This window comes from Tetrao urogallus, assembly GCF_951394365.1.
Source record: "Tetrao urogallus genome assembly, chromosome: 1".
Lineage (NCBI taxonomy): Eukaryota > Metazoa > Chordata > Aves > Galliformes > Phasianidae > Tetrao > Tetrao urogallus.
In genome coordinates, this window is record NC_136813.1 from 167,374,140 (window position 1) to 167,397,526 (window position 23,387).

The 23,387-nt window shown below is 38.6% G+C and overlaps 1 protein-coding gene across 1 annotated transcript in view; it reads right to left on the minus strand.

The window, feature by feature from the left end:
* Positions 1–8,525: 8,525 nt before the first annotated feature.
* SAMTOR (S-adenosylmethionine sensor upstream of mTORC1) overlaps positions 8,526–23,387 on the minus strand; it is a gene marked incomplete at both ends in the record, with an annotated part of 29,891 nt that continues 15,029 nt past the window's right edge. The window contains 3 exons of the mRNA XM_079532424.1: positions 8,526–9,155; positions 13,375–13,489; positions 17,411–17,584. Coding sequence (XP_079388550.1) covers positions 8,526–9,155; positions 13,375–13,489; positions 17,411–17,584 — 919 coding nt within the window. The remainder of the gene's footprint in view (positions 9,156–13,374; positions 13,490–17,410; positions 17,585–23,387) is intronic.

A 23,387-nucleotide genomic window follows, 5' to 3' on the forward strand; every position in this document is an offset into this window, starting at 1 on the left:
TTTAAAAAATGTTAGTGGCAATTAACTCTCTTTAACAGTATACAACATAAACACAACACATCCCTTTAACATCTGAAATACAAAATGAATACAAGACAAGTGTGTTTTTAAAGGTCATTCAAATTTATTTCATCATTAATACATCAAACTGTTTTCACATAAATCTTACTTCATAATTTGAACAAGAAAAATTTAAACCAAACTTGGCCTGTGCAGCTTTGCCATGCGAACCATCCACTGGGTATTTGTACTGGATATCTAAGTGTATCCAAAGCATTTCTGTTTTATCCATTACCTTACAAAACATTTCACTATTGCTTAAAAGCATTGTTTTACTTCACATTTGTTCTACTTTACTACACATTTTTAAGTTCTGCCTTTATACCAAACCTTCTCAATATGTTTTGCAAGTCTTCCTTTTACCAGTCAAATAGCTACAGAGTTTACAAAAAAAACTTCACAATCAATTAACAACCTTCAACCCGAAATAGATCACAAAAAAGGCAATTATCATTATCTCCACTTCTCAGAAGAGGAATGGTGATATCATTTATCAACTGATTTGGCACTCACTGTATTCAGAGATAAAATTCAGCCTTTTTTTTTTTTTTTTTTTTTTTTTTTTTTTTTTTTAAACAATCTCAGTGCCTTCAGTTTTACCTCTGAGACATTTTCCCCCACAAAACAAACAACAAAAACAAAATAATCAAGATAAACATTATATTTAAAATGTAAACTCTTCCTACCCAGACCTATTTAACTGCTGTGGTTTTCTTTTCCATACAAAATCATAGAATTGCTGAGGTTGGAAGGCCCTGAAAGACCAGCTAGTTCCAACCTCCTGCTCTGGGCAGGGTTGCTACTCAATGGATCACAGACTACCCAGGGCCTCATCCAATCTGGACTTGAAAACCTCCAAGGATGGGGCATCCGCAACTTCCCAGGGCAACCTCAGTGAAAAAACTTCCCCTAACATCTAATCTAAATCTCCCCTCTTTCAGTTTACATTCCCCTTCATCCTATAATTATCAAACCATCTAAGAAGTCTGTCTCCCTCCTATTTATAAGCTCCTTGTGAGCTCTGGAAGGCCACAATGAAATCTCCCTGATGTTCTCTTCCACAGCCAGAACAAGCCCAACTCACCGTAGGAGAGATGCTCCAGCCCTCTGACCACCTTTGTGGCTTCCTCTGAACATGCTCCCACAGTTCCACGTCTTCTGAGTGCTGGGAACCCCAGACCTGGGCACAGTATTTCAGATAGGGCCTCATGATGGCAGAGTAGAAGGGAATAATCACCTTCTTTGTTTCCAATTCAGCCCAGAACACACAGTCATATTTTAGGTGAGATCTATGGAGATCTCACTAGAGATCATCAATATTTTACAGGATATGCTTCTTCCCGGTCTAAACTCAATTTTGAAACATGAGGACTACTGCAATCCTATGGGTGTCTAATCTTACCAAGTTTACATACAAACAATACCATTAATTTCCATAATGAGAACTCCTTTGAGAACTTTTGTTTCTATTTCCATCAACAGCTATATTTCACTGTATTTATTTATTAGGAGAAACATTAGAGAACACTTTGACTGAAATTCCTACCTTACGGTTACATTCCCTCTTCAGTTTTATGTTCCAGTTTCTTTAAATGCGCCAAGAACAGAAATGAGGGATTGATGGGCCTATACGTTTTGGTTGCCCCAAAGACTGATATGCAATATCAAACCACCTTAAGTAACTGGCTTAGTGACAAGCTGAGCCTAAGGATTCCTATTTTTTAAATTACTTAAGACTGGTAACATTTTCAAATCACCTAAGGTACACTGCAGATATTACTTGGAAAGAATTGTGCATTAAAAATCTGTTTAATTGAAACAGAATACACACAACCTACTCACAAGGGATGGCTGTTACATGATGCTCTGTGAGTTCTCTGGATTTCAGCAATGCATTTCACAGTACTCATTAATGATTTATATATATAAACTGAATTCATAACTGTCTGAACACTTAGGATCTCGTAATATTTTGCCTCTCACCCAGTAATACAGGTGCCTCTAAGCACTTCACTTGCTCTCTACTTTACATAGCTCGCACAGCCCAAAGTTAGCTATCATGTTCCTGGTGACAACATATCAGGTATTACAGCTCTGTGCTTACTCCTATATTCTTGTAACACAACCAACATTCGCTTTGGAGACAACTTGAGCCATCTATTAAACTTCCACATACTCTCTTCCTCCACACAAAGCTCCCAGTTAGCCCTCATTCGAGCCACAAACACAGAGGAATCATTTCCCATTCTCTTCCAACTCTCAGCACTGATGTCTGATGGTTGCTACGCAGAGCTGCACGTGCTGTCCTGCCATCACGGAACCTTCCTGGCATCCTCCAAGACAAGGATTAATGCTGGAAGTATTCATTCAGACAACAGCTTCATACAAGGCATTGGTCTGTCCCACACACAAAATGCGTGAGCTTCCACACAATGCCTGGCTTCAAATTTTGCCACTGCTGCTAAATCACTTTTCGTAGGCTGTTACACAACAAACTCCCCCACAGCAAGCCCCTCTATCTGGCTGAGCACACGTTGAGCTGAGTTTTGTTGTCATCACATCATGAGAAACATGAAACAGAAACTGCTGCTACTGGCGTCAAGGTGTCTGCATGGGCATGTCGATAGCAGAAAACACAGAGCTGGTTCAAGTGCTGAGTTACCTGCAGCACAGCAGCATTCTGGCAGCCCAGGCCCTGAATCCAGCCTCCTCTTCCTGATTTTCTACTGGATTAGCAAAAATGTCCACTAAGAAAACATTCTATTAGACACCAATGTTCTAATCAAAATGCACAGCCAACATCTTGCTTAAAAGAGTAAAAAGCCATATTTTTGTGATTTATGTATGATACTACACAGATTTTACCAAGTCACTGTAACACAGCAAATCCAATGGGGAATTCCTATATTAGATTTATTCTTCAAAATATAACTATCTGCTGCTTTCATCACTCGTTTGTGTTTAAACTTGGAACAAAGGATAGTTCAAAGTTTGTCTTTTACCTCAAACGGCCTCCGTGTTTCAAGCTGGCACTTCCGAGTTGAACAGTTGATCAAATCAAACTTGATGCTGAGTTAAAACAGAATGTGTACATTTCCTTCTAAGCACTCTTTGAATTTTGCAGACTTACGGCTGCAAGAGCGTGGAGCCTGCAAACAGATTTAAACACTCAACTCTGCAGGAGCTTTTCTGCATAAAAAGGCACAGTGCTCCCAAGGCAGTTTGTACCACCATTTGCACAGGCAGAAAAAAACTCAAACTACACCCAAAGTAGCACAAGGGCGGTTCGTTGGTTTCAAGGCTGGGCGAGGCCCATCTACGCTGGATTCCCAAAGCCTGTTACCGGACCCCACCTCCTGCCACATTCTTCCAGTTCTGCGAGCATTGGTAGCAAAAGCGACTTTCAGCAAGAAAAATACCGCTCAGTCAACGCGCTAACGTTGGAACAGGTTCCAACCTCAGAGCAACGATTCCGTTCGTCCTCAAGCGGCAGCACGGAGCGCAGCCCGGCCGGCAGGCCCCACCGGCTGCCCAGAGCCGTGTCGGGGGCACCCGCCGTGCAACGCCGAGCCAGGCGCCGCTGCTGCCGCTGGCACAGGAGCCCGCCGCGCCCTGATGCGCGACAGCCACTCCGTGCAGGGGGCTGGGCCCCGGTGCTTTCCTTCGGGGAACCCTCGGCCCCGCGAGGCCTCTCGTCCCGTCCCGCACTCACCTCAACAGGCGCCCCGCCAACTTCCTCCCGCGCCGCGCCGCCGCCATCTTGAGGCTGAGGCCGCAGCTACGGGCAGCGCCGGGGCCCAAACCGCGGCGGCGGCGGAAGAGCCGGGCCCGGGCTCGCTCGGCGCCGCGGGGCTCGGAGAGCCGCCTTACGGGGTGCTGGCGGTGGGGGCGCCCGGCTGCGGGAGGACGGCGCGGCGCTCCGAGGAGCCGGGCGGAAGGGAAGCGCCGAGGGCAACGGCAGCAGCTGAAAATGAAAGCGAGGCGGGGACGGCGGGAGAGATGCGCTCCCGTTGGCCGCGCCAGGAGCGGGCCGCTGCCTGCAAGCCCGGCGCGGTCCTCGCGGCGAAGCGAGCTGCAGCCGCCGGGGAGGGGCATGCCGCGTTCCCCCGGCCGCCTCCTGCCAGGGGAATTCGGCAGGCAGTGGATACGCGGGAGTGATGGCGCGTTCGCCGTTCCACAGGCGCACAGAGTGTAGCGCTGACGGAGCGGGGAACGAAAAGCAAAGGCGCCCCGTCCGCCTGTGTTCGGAGCAGAAAGAGGCTGTGCCTGAGGCACGACGCGGCCAGCCGCGCCGCTCCTGCCTCCCCGTCATTTGCTGGCAGCCGCATTCTGCAAGGACGGGATTCAGAGCCACCCTGACGTTATGCAGAATAACGCCCGTGTCTCGCTGCACTGCACAGCGCAGTCGGGTGGGTAAGAGGAGGAAGTTTCAGGATCTTAATAGCTCCACTGCTTACGCGCACGAAATAATAAAGAGTTTGAAGTTCAGACAGCTGCCATACAGCCGCTCTTTGAATTGTCCTGCAATCCATCGCACCACCACCCGCAGTCGAAAAGCAACGTTGCTGAAAAGCAACAGCTGCACACTCAAGGAGCTCCAGCTGTCATCCTCCCTTTTCTGCACAGGAGCCTCAGTCACCTCTGCAATCCTTACCTCTCTTCCAAATTTCAATAAAACTGGCCAATTGGCCTAATTCTTTTTCATAATGTTTTAAAAGCCACGAAGTCATGTGCTTCAGATGCTTTAGCAATGACAGCACTGAGTTGACACTTTTTCAACTGTGATTTTGCTCTTCGAGCAACTATTTGTAGACTTCTTAAAGGATGGTTTACTTAAAATACAAGAAAAAAATCCAAGCATCTATGCATGCTAGCTAGAAGCTTCTAGAAAACTTCCCTCCATTCCACAGGTGAGGAAAAAGGAGCAGAAACTTAAACTACCCAACTTTGCACAGAATCCAGGATGCGCTGTGGATCAATGGAGTTGTGATGAAAAGCACTTTTAATAATCACTTTCAAAGGCAAATCAGCAAGTCTCTGAGACAGGAAGATTCTGCAAGATGCAATACTCATAACAGCTGTGAAACCATGCTTTCTAATCTTCACTCTCAGGTGACAGAGCATTGAACAAGCTGCCAGAGAGGCTATGGAGTCTTCTCTGCAAATATTCAAAACCCACCTGGATGCTTTCCCATCCAACCTACTGTAGGGAACCTGTTTTAGCACAGGGGGTAGACTGATGATCCCCAGAGATCCCTTCCAACCCCTACCATTCTGCGAAGGATGAAATACACCAGCTAAGCTCTACAGGACTAGGGGGACACTCCAGCTCTACTGAAATTTAATTTTCCTCCAGTCTTGCAAGACTTGCATTTTATATTCTTTAGGTTGCTTTTCCCATTGCCATCCTTTCCCCACACCTTCAGTCTCAAAACTGTCATATAAAGGAATACAGGAATGATCCCAAAGGGCAACAGGTGCTGAAAAGATATATTTCAGAAAGATAAAGGGGAAATTATGAACATCTAGAGTGGTAAGATCTGCTTTAGCAAGTGAGTCACGTTGTAAGCAGGCAAATGAAGAAATAGGAGATGGACTGGAGGAACTTTAAAACTGCTTCTATAAAGCAAAGACCACAACTGAGCTGAAGCAGTAAATCTAACATCTTTACCATAATTTGGGCATAAAATAAATGCAGCTGTTTTATTGAAAATTACTATGCATTGGCTTTACTGAAATTTAGCATAAACTGACTGCAGAAGGAAAAGTAAAAATACTCTGAAATCTTCAGTTTTTTTTTTTTTTTTAATAAATGTGCTTTGTTCACAAAAGGTAGTGACATAAAGACAACAGAAATGCAAATACATTTTTTTTCTTTTCCTTGCCAGCACCTTAAGAACAAGAGATGTTTGTCATCTCTTGTCCAGTCAAAATTTTCAGACATTTCATAACTTAGAAACATTCTCTTTGCACCAAAGCTAAATAGCCAAAAACTCCCAATACATCAATATTGTTCAGGGAGTTGTAAGTATTTACATAAATCCATCTGTCCTCCTTCACAACAATCCACTGTCCCTTACATTAAAGAAAAAAAATTAAATAATAAAAAAGAACACTTAAGGTATGTAGAATAAGCAGCAAGAAAATCAAGCTGTTATGAAACTCAGGTCCCTAAACCACAAATACAGTGGTGACACCAAGCTGCCATGGAGGCCTAAATTTTCAATGTTAATATAAACTTTTCAAAGATATGTCCCGGTCTGAACAGCTTAGCTGTATGAATCACAAACCAGTTTACACTGACCAATGTCAATATTTCTGTTAGCTGGTACAGATTATTTTTTAAATCAGAATGACAAAATGCTAGGTACACTTTGAAGTAGGTGCAGATTAGCTGTTTTTCCCCCCCCCCCCCCCCCCCCCCCCCCTCAAGAACAGCTGAATTTAGAGCACCAATATTTTAAGCTTTAACATGACTATTACTGGAGTCAGTGAAAAGAGGGATTCTGACTAACTATTGGGGACTATTTTAGTTAAAGCGATGTTGTGAAGCATTAGATGATAACACCAAGTTATATCCGATTTTGAATTCATTGTGTATTTCTTTCGATGAGTACTTCCCATAAAACATTACACAAGCAGTATAGCTGTTTGGTTTGTATATAGCCATATCAATCAGATTGATTAACAAATTTGAGTCAAATATTAGGGGACACTATGAAAATAGAGAGAAAGCTTATGTTAAAGAATAAAGTATTGCAGTCCAGTTCACATCTGAGTGTAAGCAGGACCAGTGCAGTATGACTTTCTGTAGGAAACTGTAGAGGAAAAAACAAACAGGTCAAACTGACACTTCAAGTGCAAAATTTCAATAGAAAGGAGAAGTTTCATTTTTGCAGCAACCACTGTGAAATTCACACTAACATCACAGTTCGTCTGGTAACTGCTGTATGATTATAGCACGATAGATTAATATGGTGTAAGGTGTATTTCATCTCAGTCACCTATGAAACCACATTAGTATTTCCTATCACGTTGCTGCAGTCACTATTAAATGCATGATGCGGCACCTACTTCAAATCATTTGTCATAGGCACTTACATACCCATTTAAAAGCCTGACATTTAAATTCATAAATTCTGGTCATTAGGGCAATCTAAGCTAAACTAATACTGGTTCCTCTATTATTAATGCTGAAAAGAATTTCTTTTTTCCTGCAAAATACTTACAAATTTATTATACAAGTTAAAAAACTTCATAAACATAAAATGCTTGTTCCACCTTCTTACAGTGCAGATCAGTTTTCAGATAGCTACAGAGTTTTTATTTGACTAAACAGAAGATTAAGGTCCAAATAAGCAAACAGAACAGTGTATGTTAACTTCACTTCTGTGGTCTGAATATGACTGTGCAAATGTAGGTATGCCTTGAAAAACTTGTGTAATTATGTTCCTTTTAACAAAAATTGGTCTGTAGTTACCACAATTGTCCTTAATTGTAGGCTTCTCAAGTTAAAGTTGTTTTTAAAACACATAAATAATTTACTTTAAAACATGACCAAAAAAAAACCATCCTGCCCCTCCCCCACCCCCCCAAAAATCCACCAAAAAAACCCACAAAAACAACAACCCAACATCAAAGAACACAACCCCAAAACAGTTTGAAAAGAATACAAAACACTATTATCAGGGAAATACTGTTATGTGTTAGTGCTTGTACACATATATAACTGCAAACTCATGTTCCAGCTTTGAGGTGAAACAATCATCTAGACGTACCATACTCCTCTGTTTGTGCAGGGTAATCTCTTTAGGAATCTCACGTCTACCTGCTACTTATGCATTGAAATTACACAGCATGTGTAACTTTGGATTAACTTATTCAAGTGTTTTGGTGTTATCTCAAGAGGGCAGCAATGAAAGTAAAATCAAATGTGCATTACAGTTTCTCCAGCCCAGGCTTAACCAGAGTGAAACAAATTTTGGAAATAAGTTTTGTTCTGTAATTAAGTAGGGACATGTGTAACCAAGTGTCTTAACCCATCTGCACATTTAATTAAAGTGCAAATTAGTTCTTCCTACATTTACTTCTCAGAAGCCAACCAACTCCAGTGCCTTAAGCTCAATCACATTAAGAGTTAAAAATATTGAAACAACATTTAGCAAATTAAATAGAATTCACACTTCACAGCACTAAAGAAAAGAATGGTACCTTTCTGGCAGAAAATTAGTGATATATATTCTAAAGAAAGTAACAGCAATTTATGCTATGACAAGAGTCACTTGCATAAAACTTTTTTTCACTCTCATACAAGAATATATTTTAAAATTCAAAAGTAGAAAAAAATAGCAAACTCTGTAAACCTTTGCATTTTCTTTATGCAAACCACTGTTGTGTGTTGAGCCCATGTTAGTATAGCAAAATTAGTTAAGCAAGAGGTCTGACTTAGCACGTCAACTGCTACATTAACTTAGAAGCAATACGGGATCTTCGAGCTCATAAAAAGGAATTGAACTAGACTGGCTTTCTCCAGAGTCCGAGTCATAAGGAGCATCAGGTAGCTCCATGAAACCGTAAGCTAGCTGTTCATCTTCCATGTCTGATCGAATGTAGCAGGAAGTGTTGGAATACTCCTCATCCTCTATACTGTTGAAATCCTGTGGGATATACAACATTCCAGGGTAGTTCCTGCTAACTAAGTCACTTGTTGTTTGCAAGGAAGTTTTCCTAAAAGCCATCAGGTGCATATGAGAAAACTTGGAATACTTAAAGCGTTTAAAACCCAAGGATTCTATGGCAATTCTCCAGCTTTTCATCATCATAGCCCGACGATTCTGATGAGATGAATCAGGAGTTATGACAAGCAATAAGCCATTTAATACGAGAAGTTCGTGTGCCTTCTTGCAGCATATCCACCGCTGATAGGGTGATGGAAAATAAGAGAGGAGGAGTGAAAAAACAACAACGTGGAATAGTTCTCCAGGTAAAGAATCAATGGGATTTTTCAGTTGCTTAAGAAAGGCATCTATAGCATCTTGTGCCAGCTGAAGAGGTTGCTGAATTTGAAGATTTAAGAAGTCGCATTTGTATACGCTCTGGTGGAACAGAAAAATCCAAACAAACATCAAGGTTAGTTTAAAGAGCAAAAGCACAATTCACTATCAGAGAATGAACAGTAATATTCTCTTTGTTCCCTCAGGGAAATTTCAAGTCCCCTGAACATCCCTCACACTATTAAGTCAAACACAGTAAAATGGCAATTTGAAAATCATGGATATTACTGGCTTTCCACAGTTGTCAACAACTATTTGAAATGTGCAGCAACACAGTGGAGGTTTGATAGCTGAGAACTGTTTATTAAGCTTTTATTAAAAAGAATAACAGAAAAAAAAATGGAGATTGCTGATTTGATACATTCCACTACAGCTTTCTATCTCAACTGATTTAAAAAAAAAATAATTGTATAGGTGTACATTACTTTTGTTTCTCCAGATGCTGGAAGCATAGAATATCCCCTATTAACTGTCAAAAATCCTATGCTTTTTGAAGTTGGCAAGAGTGAAAATGATGCAAATTTAACAATTCAAATCCAGATTTTTTTGTTTGTTTGTTTTTAAATTATTTTTAAAATAAACTGGAAATCAATATAATGGAATTAAATTTGATACCTCGGTATTTCCAACAAATGTTTAAGGTATCCAAGAAGTTTAATAGTTTGGTGTCACTTGGAAAAAACTGACCTTCCTTACTTGCACAAAAACAAAAACAGGAAGAAGCTGTGGCAAGGCACCCTATATCAGAAAGCTGAAGTACACTTACACTACACACTTTGTAATAGAGATGACTGTACATGTTTTAACTGCTGCAGATGCAGAGTTTAGCCAGAGAAAAGCTTAAAAACCATCTTTTAATTGTTTGTGAGGTCAAGCTGTCAGATGAAAGCAACAAAAGAGTACATTTGTAACATTTTCAATCACACAGCACCCAAAAGTAATATCAAGCTATTTACTGTGCTTAAGTTTTGACATTCCGCATTCATCAAAATCTAGAAATGACTTCTTTCCAAAAAAGCTAAGATAAAAGGCTGCAACAAGATAGGAACAGAAGTTGGTATTAGTGCCCAGAGTGCATGCAGTGAAAAAGATGAGACAGAAAATTCTGCAGAGAACATGAAAGGTGGAGGCAGACCTATGTGTTTTCATATCCCCTCAAACTATTGATAGCATGTTTTAAGTAATATTAAAAAAAGAACAAAACACAACAATGCAAACATATTTATAAAACAACTGAAAAGTACATTTCCTTCCAAATAGAAAATAACATTAATCCTGTGTATACAAAACCACATTTTCTTCAGACAATGCGCAATAAAAGTGAGAAAGAATAAAGCAACATGAAAAAAAAAAAAAAAATTGTGATTCAGTAGTTCTAATTAAAAAAAAAAAAAAAGACTGTCATTATTTCTGTTTGATCAAGGAATTTCAATTACAACTACTACACCTGCAGGCTTACATTTTAATATTCTTCCTTTTAACGTTTCAAACAGGAAATTAACAGTAGTAACGTCGGGATATCTAGGTAAGAATTTCAGAATAAAAGTGCTGTGGACTTAGGTTACTTACATCACTGAAAAAATGAGACAGAAAATATTTCTCTGTAGTGGAAAGATATTCACAGAACAATTAAGTAGAAATAACGTTGAAGGTGATTTCATGACTGAAGTACACTGCAAGTAGAATCCTAAACTCTGCAAGGCAGTGTTAGGAAAAAAAATGCTGCTAGGTGCTAAACTGGGGTTTGCTGTTAAAGTCTAGATGTGCAACTCTTGAGCTGATCTTAATAGTGAACTCATATTTCAGAGCACAAACTGACATTTAAGAACTAAATGCTGCTCATCTTTTTCTTAAGTTTGGTACCATTCCAGACTTCTTTTTCCCCTAAGACTGCATTTACTCCAATACAACATCTGCTGCATAGTCAGCTTGTTTTCCAGCAGTAAGAAATTCTGTTGGGACTTTCACAAAATTGAGATTCGATGTTCATTTCAATTTTGCTGTTCTCCCTTCCTGTACCAAGCAAACCAAACTCCTGTAAGAAAATAACAGCAGCTAATTATTCTCTGGAACATCTGCCAGAGATACAGTGTTTGAAAGACTGGCCAATGAAAACACTAGGAAATCTGTTTTACTTCTCTTTCAGTGCAGCTCCACCCAACCTGCCTCCAAATGACCAAACCTGAACTTTTAATAGAAATTTGAACTTTTAATAGAAACGTATTTCCACATTCTGTGGAAATTAATCACAGTAATTTCACATTACTGTGTCCAGTTTTGGGCCCCTCACTGCAAGAAAGACATTGAGGCCCTGGAACATGTTCAAAGGAGGGCAACAAAGCTGGTGAGGGGTCTGGAACACAGGCCATAGGAGGAGAGGCTGAAGGAGCTGGGAATGTTCAGCCTGGAGAAGAGGAGGCTCAGGGGAGACCTCATTGCTCTCTATAACTTCCTGAAGGGAGGTTGTAGTGAGCTGGGGGTCGGCCTCTTCTCTCGTGTCATTAGTGATAGGACCAGAGGGAATGGCTTCAAGCTACGGCAGGGGAGATTCAGGCTGGACATTAGGAAGTATTACTTTTCAGAAAGGGTGGTCAGGCACTGGAATGGACTGCCAAGGGAGGTGGTGGAGTCACCGAGCCTGGGGGTGTTCAAGGAAAGGCTGGATGTTGTGCTGAGGGACATGGTTTAGTGGAAGCTATTGGGAATAGGTGAACGGTTGGACTGGATGATCTCTTAGGTCTTTTCCAACCTTGGTGATTCTATGATTCTGTGATTCATATCACAGTTCCACATCACAGTTTCTGTATATAAAGCACGCAGATTCCAAACAGTTGGAACACATTCTTTCATTAAACAACACTTCAGTTCCTCTCCTAGTTTTTCCTCAATTATTTTCAATACTCCTAAAATAAGCTGAAGTATTGTACTCAACTACTACATCTATCTCTGAAGAATTTACATTAAGAAAACGGATTAACCTATTTTTATTAAGGAAGTATTTAACCCTCTATTCAACATTATTTAACAAACTGATCTCCTGAAAAGCCTCTATGGTTCCATTTGTTTCAAAAAATATTTTGGTATCTAAAATATCAGATAAATCAGAATATTTTAAAGGTTCTTCTATCTTTGACTTCAATGCTCTGTTACTCCACTTATTTATTCATTTATTAAGGTCAGAAAACAACACTGACTCCTGTAAGAACCCTCTGGCTGGTATTTTGAAATCTCAAATGAGCGGAAGCAACTGCTGGAGAAGAGATCAATTTTTTTTCAGGTGACTGGGGTGGTGATACGGTTTAAAGCAGTCATCTTGAACAGATCAGGATTAATTCTAGTTTGGAGGTGGGCCTCAGCTTACTACAGCAGATGTGCTTGAGTTCACATGTTTTTTTTCCAGGAATACCTTCCACTGTTTACATGTTTGGAGATGAATTATGCATTAGTGGACTAAATCTGGTGACCAGAACAAAATGCCAAGCACTTTGCAAGTAAGCCACACTGCAGCAAGTAACACAACTTCCAAGTTAACAAAAAAAAACAAAACACTTGTAAGTCTCCACATCTAAAGAGCTACTACCTAAGGCTGCTGATTTGCATTTTGAACTTTTAGAAAAATTCAGCCTAGAAGCTGGCAAGATATGCAAGGTCACAGGATTTATGTTATCTGACAGAAATGCATTCCTTTACATACCTTTTCACTCTATTATGCTTTGTCATTTTACTTGGCTAGTAAATACTACTGCAACTGACAGAAGTCAGATCAAGACAGAAAGAGATCAAGAAAGGGGACGCGATTGCAGAAAAAATGCATTTTGGAATCTTACTACATAGTGAAACAATTGATCAGAAATATATTACTTACCATAGAACCAGCCCTAAGCGTTAATCTTGTCCTCAGGACTGAGGTTTAGCATTTGCAGCAATAATCTCAAAATCCCCTTCAGAATGCACTTCTAGTTACTAGAACTCTCCACAAAAAAAACTCGCAAAGCATAGGCAGAGATTATTTCTTTGTCAGAAAATGCAGCTTACAGGAGCTCCATGCCTAAGCGTAAACCAACTCAAATTTTTTTCATGGCTTTTAAGATGCAAGAACTCATCTGAGACTCCATAACAAGACAGCTACTGAAGTTTTTTGCAATATTAAGATTCACAGCGAGGATGTTTTTTTCCTTATTTTTAGAACCAAACAATTACAGCTATTATTTTGGAACCACTGGCAATCAGCTTTATATCAAATATAGCAAGTGTTACATACCTCAACAGCTGGAACAATATCTATGCCAACTGTCAGAAATTCTTCAAACTTCAGAAATGGATTAAAGCAGCTTCCAACATCAAGCAATCTGATTTTTCCCAAGGAGTGAAGCAACCTAAGAAGTAGCAAGAACTCAGTTTTATCAAATGTTATTTTTGAAACTGTATTCTGTATTACAATTTCAGATAATTACAAGAATTTTTTTGCATTATCTTTGTACTGATTTACAGAAGTGAACGCATTACTTGAATTGCTGGGATATCTAAAGAATCAAGTTCGGTCAGTAAAGCACATGATCCTTAAGTTGAAGAGTTTCTGTTAAGAGCACCTTCAGTACCATGCCTTGTGTACTTATAGTATTTCAATAAAATGGTAACTTGTGTCTAATACTCAAGCTGATCGTTTTGTTTCCCTACTTACCTCTTTGTGGTACGTATTGGTGTTTAAATCATACAAGTCATTAGAGTTGAAATTTCAGGAGTACAAAAGAGAAACTGACAACACTTCATGACCTACCTACCATTTTAAAGGGCATCTGAAGTCAAATGTCTTAATCAGTTCAACAAAGACAGAGGACACACAACTGTATTCCAAGGTAAATAAAAAAATCCCTAAAAATGAAAACATTCAGATATTCCTTGCAAAATATCTTAAAGTATTCTTTTATTTTAGCTAATATTTTTGAGAATGGATGACTACTTGAGGTTCACTCCAAATTTATTGTGTTCTTCCTAAAACCCATCCTTAACTCTCAATGATCCACTGCAGAGAAGATGCCGAAGAAACAGAAGAACCCTTGGAGTCTTGAGCAGAACAGATTTTGTTTATATATAGAAGATAACTAGGGATCACTTCTTTCAAAACTATCTGCACCAACCAAGGCAAAGGGCTGTGCCTCTAAGTGAGTTAAAATTGCACGCATTACCCTGTCACACAGTCAGTACTGAGAAAGACTTCGGAATGAAGACGATAGCAACTTTTTTTCCCCCCCACTACTTGGATGCTAGTCACTATGTAATCTGTGCATCACATTGAGTCATGCAGGGGACCTTTTGGATCCTTGTGGCAATAAATTAGGAACAGGCTGAAGTCAAATAGTGTCCTTCTCTGTGTAAGTATAAAGTATATAGCTTCTCAGAACAGTGGTCCTTGTTTTGCAGATGCAGACACTAATGGCAGACTTTCTCATTCAAACACGTCAGTATGCACACGTGCATTCTAATAGTAACAGCAAAAGAATTGGAGACACATGGGACCACAGTAAACAAAATAGAGACTCTGACTGTAGTCTAGCACAGAAAGATTTCCCATTAAGAAAAATAAAAGAGCAACAGCCTCTAGCAATCTTAAAATTTTCCATCTAAAGGGTGACATTAAATATCTGAGCAGATTAAAATTAAGTAACATAACAAAGAATTCTGGAAGTGGGGAGAATGCCACTACACCTATGTTAGAGTGAAAGAAAGCCACACTGATTTTTCAGTTTCCTTTTCTCATAAAACTTACAAGTGTTGCTTCTGACTCAATGAGGAGGGTGCACACCCCAAACTATGTCTGACAGCATTAAGGCACACTTTGCAAAGCTACACCTCTGGATTGCACGCTGAGCAGAAGCCAGAAACTCTCTTCTACACCAATAGACAATGGATCCAAGAGATATGACCAGGAAAACACGTTTCTTTCACTCTAATAGGCTCTCTTTTACTCTGATAAGGCTACCAGACTCTAAGATCAATGCAAATATACTTTGGGATCTAAAAAAGCAGCAGATTCACATACTCACTTATGTTTTGACTTTCCTGCTGCTTGTCAGGTTTCACTGTCCCTCAAAATTGCTTATTAGCAGTTCTTAAGCTGCCAGTTATAAATGAGAACAGGATCCTAGTTAGGTGCTTTAAATAATTGTGAAGTTCTTCAGCAGCTCAGACATCTGCTTCTTTCAGCATGGCTCTCAAGTCAGATTCCTCAGTAAGAACATAACTGTCATCTAGGTGACAGTCACTGATCCAATTACTGTGTTACAAAGACAGTCTTGCTAAATTCATTGATAATCACCCTTCAAACTCATTTCCTAACGATTTTCAGTCAAGGCAGCTAACATTAAAAGCAAGGGAAGTACACTGCACTGTAGGTAATCTCCAAGCACATCTTGAACTAGAGAGGTTTTGGTCCTTCTTTGGAGATACTCAAAACCCACTCAGACACTTTCCTGTATGACCTACGCTAGGGATCCTGCTTTAGCAGAGGGTTGGAATAGATCTCCAGCGGTCCCCTCCAACCCCCATGATTTTCTGAACGCATGGTTCTCTAATGCATTATATACAGGCAGAAAAAGAAAACATTAATACTTCAAGGGTCAGACTCCTAGTTTGCAGTTTTTGATTATTAAGCTACAGTTTATCCAAGGATGGGAGGAGAATGAAAATTCAGAGGTCCTATGCTATTGCCAAAAGAGCAGAACAAAGCTGTACAACTGGCTCTGACTGGCAACACAGGCATGTCTCAAAGTTTTCAGTAACATCCACTCATAAAGGTACCCCCCAGGAAGGACTAGCTTGCTGAAATACATTACATTGTTGCTATAAGGTCTGTATAACTACTAAAATCTACTACTACCTTAACTATCATGTGTTGCCTACTCCAGGTCTTGAGAAGGACAATGGAAAATAGGTCATGGTATTGATAAATACTTTTTAAGTTATGAAATAAAAAGTTCTGTATTAAATACTTTCTGTACACACAAATCAAAAGACAAGACTACAGATTTCTGGTAGCAAGATGAAGCTTGTGAAGTTGGCCCTTCAAAGTATGAATATAAAGCATAAGCAGAGAGAAAGCTTGTGCTTCATCATGATAAGATGTCACAGTACAAAACAGGTCAACTTCAAGTAGTGTATGATCAAACCTATTGATTTAAACAAGTCAGTACCAATCTGCCACTTGTAGTAACAGAAGCATCTTGCATTACCAAATGCTAGAGTTTTTGAGATGGCATGAGGAATTAACATCTCATCAACCCTTTGTATCAAAGTGCTTGGTGGTTCTTATTAAAAACATATATTCATGTTTAGGCTGACTTAGCAAAGTGAACACTACCAAGAGGAGAAAGAGCTGCTTATGGGAAGCCACTACCTTCATTTTTCATTTCATCTAAATACTACTTTTCTGAAAGAGTGGTCAGGCCCTGGAAAGGGCTGGAGGTGTTCAGGCAACCTTGCTGCTTGTGTGATTCTGTGTCAATACCTTCTTGGTTGTTCAGAACACAGAACAACATTGGGGTCAGCATTTTAACTATTCAAACATTTAAGCATTTGAGATCTTCATGCCTTTTGCAAGTCATGTTTGCCAAAACATGACCCATATAATTTAAGAAAAAATAGGGTGAGACTGTAAGTGGAAAAAAAAAAAAAAAAGCTACTAATGAATCCCAAAAATAAAATTCTTACTCGAGTGAAAAATAAAAAAAAATTGAAACCTATTAGAGAAGTACCTCAAGAATATTCAACTTCTGCAGAGACAGTCATCAGAAAGCTACCATATTTAAAATTAAGTGTTAAATTCAAAATTGCTTTTGAAGTGTATAATTGGAATCAAGAGTTTCTCCTCAATAATTTATGAACAGAAAGTTTTAAGTACTCTGTTATTTACATTTGGCACTTAGTACTTACAAAAGCAATTGACTTTTCAACAATACTGAACAGTCATTAGATTCTAACTTAATTAACATCTGCTTTATTTCACCTCAAGCTTTAATATAAATTGCACTGCACAGTAATGACATACAAAAGTGAAATTACTCTAACAGTTAAACAACGATGACTAAGTTGTCATTCTCAAGCAATCTTTACAGCATCCACCCAAATTTATACTATAGTTCAATTATTCTTGAAATGTGGACATATTCACAAGAAAATCCAACCTCTTTACTATTAAAAAAAAAAAGCGGCATCAGACCAATCTAACATTATAATGAAAAAACTTCCAAGTAAGTCCTAACAAGAAAAAAACAAAAGTCTGGAAAACAAGTATAACTTACTCTTCTGTTATAGCTTCATGATTTGTCAAGCCAAAGTTTGGTAAGGGGTCTTCAATCTTGGGAGGCTGGGAAACATTTAAGGCTGGAGTGGTCTTAGAAGCAAGAAGTGCTCTCTTCTCATCTTTCTCAAGTGCTTTTCTTTTCCCTCCATTCTGAAAATATTCCCGACACACACTGAAAAGACAAAGATTTCCCAGAGAAGTGGAATGGTATTTTCGGTCACTACACTAAGACAGGACACAAGACAGAGGAATAAGAGATACAAGTTCTAAAAGCTTTTCAATAAATCTGAGTTCTACTGCATCTTCGGGAAATCAGCTTTAGGAAAGATGTGATACCCAAAAGACACGCTTCAAGACAAGTAGTGTTTTTTTTTCCCCTAAAATTAGGCTGTAAGACAGAGTTATGTAAACAGATTCAAATTAGCTTTATCTATATAGACTTTCAGAGCAAGAACAGAACATTAACCAAGGGTAAATGTCAGCTGACACTTAAGCACTACACTTATCCATCAAGGCATGCTTGCATACATGCACTGATAGTTATTAATTACAAATACAGGGGCTTTTGAAACATCCTTGTTGTATAGGGTACTTAAGAAATGCGGGGGGAAAAGAAATAACTCAAGCTTATGGGCTAAGTTAATTATACTTGGTTCTAATTATGACTTTGTTTCTTTTTCTTTAATAACGTATGTTCAGTAACTGTATTATTACAGAAGACTTATTTTAGCTTTCATTTTTTATTTCACTTAAGTATTCCGCTAATAGGAACCAGAATAAAATTATCAGTCACATTTATCAGAAAGGTTAAGCAGTTTAAAAGAACAAATGTAAAAAAAAAAAGTTGAATTGCACTTGCATAGTTCAACCAGTAGTCAGCATTATGTATGAGACACAAGCATTATGTTTCGGAGAATAACTGGACTGTTTTGGACAGAACTAGAATTGGAAACAATTTGCTGCTGTGAAATTAAAAGCCTGACTCACCCTGTAAAAAAAAGCATTTTAATTAGATGTGCCAGCCAAGCATCTGCATGAGAAGTTTAACAAAAACAGTATTTGTTCAAATTATGTTTTCACAAAACGTTTTTATGATAAAAAAAAAAGCTGCAGAGGTTTGAAGGTAACATTCCAGGACAGAAATTCAAGCTGAGTTTAATAGCATCCTATATTGTTTTATTTCACATTCCAGATTTGGAAGGGTTATGTTGATAAAAATACTGCCTTAAATTCACAAATAGAGATGAGGTCTTGAAATACACAGGCCTGATCTAAGTATAGATGATATTATAGGCACCAAATACACCTAGCCTCTCCATCACACATGATGTGAAGGAAAAACAAAAGCAAGTGTCATTATTGCTAAGTTTTATAAGGAGAAATATATATCAAACAGGTACAGATAGAAACCACTTTACTCCAAACAGCCAGGAAACGACCACTTTGAATCTGTAAATGTATAGTTACAAAAGTACACAAAGTATACATACAAAAGTACACAAAAAGTACAAAAGTGTCAGGTAAATTAAGTTCTGTTGGACAAACTCCTGTACTGCCATACTTGCATGGCCTCAATATCAAAACCAACCTGTGTCTAACAAAATCAAAGCACAAGCAAGTTTTACTTGTCTGAGAAGGCCCTATGTACTCGCACTTAGTAAGTAAAGTTTAAGATACAGACAGTAACCTTAGGGTAGAAAACACAGCCCTATGAGAAACAAACACAGTAAAAAAATACATTCATAATCAACAAGTTTATAGTTACAATTCTTCAGTAACCAAAGCTATTTTCAGATGAAAGAGAAGCTAGATGGAAAAAAAAAAAAATAAGATCCATGTCTTAGCAGTATTGAGCAAGATCACACAGAAGCAATAACAGCAGCCCAGGCTACAATATTCCCGAATACACAAACTGTGAAACCATACCAAGTCTGTTAGAAATTCCACATACAAAAAGACAATGATTCTAAAATTAACGAAGTTAAAGTCTGTAATTTAACTAAGCAAAAAAAGTTGAAAAAAAAAAAACCCAACAAAAAATAGAAACAAAATAGAACCCCAGAAAAACACTTGCATTACTATTATGCTAATAAAAGTCATATTTTATGCTATATAAAATTATTTGTCCATAAGCATACAATGAGTTTAGAGATGTCTTTCGTAATTTAGTTGAGCGTCACTTAGTGAAAGAAAACACAAACCCATCTTCCTCACACTGTTACAGCTACCTTACTACTTTCTTAGCATCTTGCTCAGTGTCTTCAGTTTTACTTACAAGTCTTTCTTGTTATCCCTTTTGAAACATTCTGGTTAAATAACATCATACAGCTATCGACACTGACAGGTAAGTCAGAACAAATCAAGAAGCCCAGTACTTTGGGAGGAAATGTATTCTTTTTGCTCCTCAACTACTGATTCTTTTTCCACTTGCTAGAAGCTGTTACACTGCCCAGCTTAACACACAGATAAGCACTTGTGTATGAGAACCAATTACTTTTAAAATGCAGCCTAATGACTCCTTCTGTCACTGCACAGAAGCCATTTCTGCCTCACTGTTGATACTGCTGTAGTTGAGTATTTTTCCCAACTATTTTACTCCCCCCTATCATGTCAATTAAGTTCTGAACCATAAGACACTATTAAAGACAACCGTGATGAGAAGTATCTTCTCCTGGATTTTCACTGGCAGACAAAGAGGCCAGAATCACAAGATTTACTGAAGACTGGGCAAAATTCCTCAAGTTCAGACTGAATACTTATGTAGTAACTCAAAGAAGCAAAAAAATACCAAATCCAACAAGCAAACAAAAACCCAAACAGGTGAGAAACCACTGAGGGATTTCACCTCAAGATAACGCACCATCCATTTAAATCAGACTCACAAGTGTGATGGGGTAGCAATGATCAGATGGGCATTTACTGCTCAGTACCTAATAAAAGGCAACACACTCAACAGTTTACCCCCACTGTAAATTGCTGATGTAGCTACGTGCTTATGTTTATTAAAACCCCATCAGCGATCACAGTAGTTTTGAGTATACGCAGTTATCAAAGACTATATTTAACAATGGTCTCAAGTAATGAACAGAGCATCCCCTTATTATCTACAAAGGGAAATAAAATTAATTAGTTTATTTTATAATTTTGAGAGCTGTCACCATGAAATCTGTGGCAAACGTCTCTGACATTTAAGCTTCCATTCTGGTGATATATTAGCTCTGCAATCAACAGACTTGTTCATGAAGAATTGTGCAACTCAAATGGTACCTGAGCTTACACTTGCTAACAGTTTACACAGACAACAAAACTAAACATTTAAGTTATAAACTGCTTAAGTTTGCTGGCAGAGACAGGTGAAGTTTGCAGCTCATGTCTTACGAAAAGAATTCTAGGTACTTCCTCAGTTGAACTTTTTTTCCATTCTTCATATCTTAAATGACAGTTTTTTCGAGATGAATAGTCTCCCCACACCCAAACTCTCCTGCCATTTAGTCTGGACACTTAAAGAAACCCTCAGTAAAAGCCAGTATGAACAGATAGTCAGAAGATAAGTGGTTTGATAGTAGACTTAAGTTAAGAAACTTCCCTGTAGAATACACTACCCAAAACCATGAGTGTTTCAATACCACATAGAAAATAACAGGGGGAGGTGTTTCAAATTCTCAATTGCCAAAGAAACATCGCATTAAATATTAATGACTTCAAAGAATCAGCAGTTAGTTCTTCTTGCCAAGTAATAACCAGCAACTAAATTAATGCTGGTCACCTTTCATCTTGACAAAAAAGCAATCGCTGATAGCTTTTATGAATGATCAAGAGTTTCAAGTAGACAGTTCTGCAGGTCAAGAACTGACACAGTCCTTCTCTTTAAAAAGCAGAAGGAAGAAGGAAAGCGCAAGCCTGATTAACATTCCTCACTGTATTTATTAACCAGAATCTAATATTGAAGATGAAATTGAGTGAGGATACAGTGAAACAACACACTTCCCTTCAGAGCTGAAGGAAATTCTAGTTTCCTAAAGTCAACTAAAGCAACTGCTGACCTGAAAAAAAAAAAAAAAAGCAGCATAAACTCCTCGACAGGTTTAATCTCCCCCACTCTATTCTGAAGTAAATCAAGGAAATTAAAGTTTTCAACTTCCCCTTGGAGGCATTAATCATGAGGGAGGACTGGAAAGCACTCTGCTATTATCAAGAGTGTCCAGATTTAGGTTAAGGAAATTATACATTCAGCAAATATTACAGTACAAAGTATTATAAGCTCTTAAAGTTCAATGCAAGAAGCTTGCATACGATTAATTCACATTTATTTTTCATGCTTTGTTTTAATTCTAGACATTTGAGACTTATCCTTTTGGAAAACACCACTAGGTCTGGAACCAGATGTTTCTCCTACGTTGTACCAATCCTCCCACCACAAACCAGCTTAGAGTCAACACCCTTCATTACCGGATGATTCCAAGAACTTGAAAACAGTCAGCAGTCATCATATAATCAAAGCTCTAATTAGTTCTAACATTCAGTGAACAGACACAGTTTTGTCAGAACAAAGTATTATTTAGAAGGAAAAATAAAGGTTGCCATACAAACATGCACAATGAACATTAGATCCTTTTTCTATTAAATAGTTTCCCTCCTTTTCCTTAACCCACCTCCTTTCTAATTCCATTGAAGGTGAGTTTCTCAGCATTCATGAAGAAAGCACCAAAACAGCACTGTAGGGACTTTAAGCATTCATTTATTCTGTCCTCCAATCCCAAACAGACCGTGAACACTTATCCTCAAAGATCCTGTAAAAGGATCTCCTAGATTTTACTCCATTTGACCAGACAGCTCCAGATTCTAGGAAAAAACATGGCTTTTGTGGAAAATAAATAAGACCCCTGAACTTTTCTTTACCTTTTTTGGAGTTGTTTTGTAAATGCAGGGAGCAAAGTGATACTTTAATTAAGAGAAAAGCTAAATAAGGTATTTCAGATATTTTGTGAATAACTTCATTACCACACTCCAAGATGTTTCTCTTTTTTGAAGAAAGTATCCTGTGATTGTTTCATATTCAGCTTGTACTTTGCTACAGAATCATAGAACGGCCTGGGTTGGAAGGGACTTCGAAGACCATCAGGCTCCAATGCCCCCTGCCACACGCAGGGCCACCAACCTCCCCATTTAATACTAGACCAGGTGCCCAGAGCCCCATCCAACCTGGCCTTGAACACCTCCAGGGACGGGGCATCCACAACCTCTCTGGGCAGCCTGTTCCAACACCTCACCACTCTCTCTGTAAAGAACTTCCCCCTGATATCTAACCTAAATCTTCCCTCCCTCAACTTTAAAACCATTTCCCCTTCTCCTGCCATTATCTACCTCTGTAAAGAGTTGACTACCCTCTTGTTTGTAGGCTCCCTACAAACACTTTTCTAAAGGACTGATAAATAACCAACTATTTCCTAGCCCGTGTCTCCATAGCTGATAGTATTTGGCACAGTTAGTATCATTGTTAATTTCAGTCCAGCCCTGAGAGTGTAAATTCTTCCTTGCTTAGTCTCATTTGCAAATTTAATAAACAGACTGTATTCTAGTAGATTACTAACGAAAATATTGATTAGTAACAGATTCAGGGACAGGCTTACAGAGCCTTTTGTCAGTAAAACAAATATTTAAGATAAGTTTCTAATGTCCATTCTCTGTATTTTTTTCCAAACAGTTCTACACTCCCCTAACAGTAAACTGACCAAGACCACATTTCTTCAGCATACTGAAAACTCTCAAAAGACTTTTTAAAAAAATGCAAGTTCAGATAATGTTTTGTCACAATGGCTATTTCAAGCTGATTCTGTTTTTTCATTATTTAAAAAAAAAAAAAAAAAAAAGAACCGCCAAGTCAACACAAGTTGTAACTGATGCAAAAGCAACAGAAAGAAGCAAATCAGCTGGTTTAGCTTATTTTGTTTTAACTAGAGCCAGAAAAGGCCAGC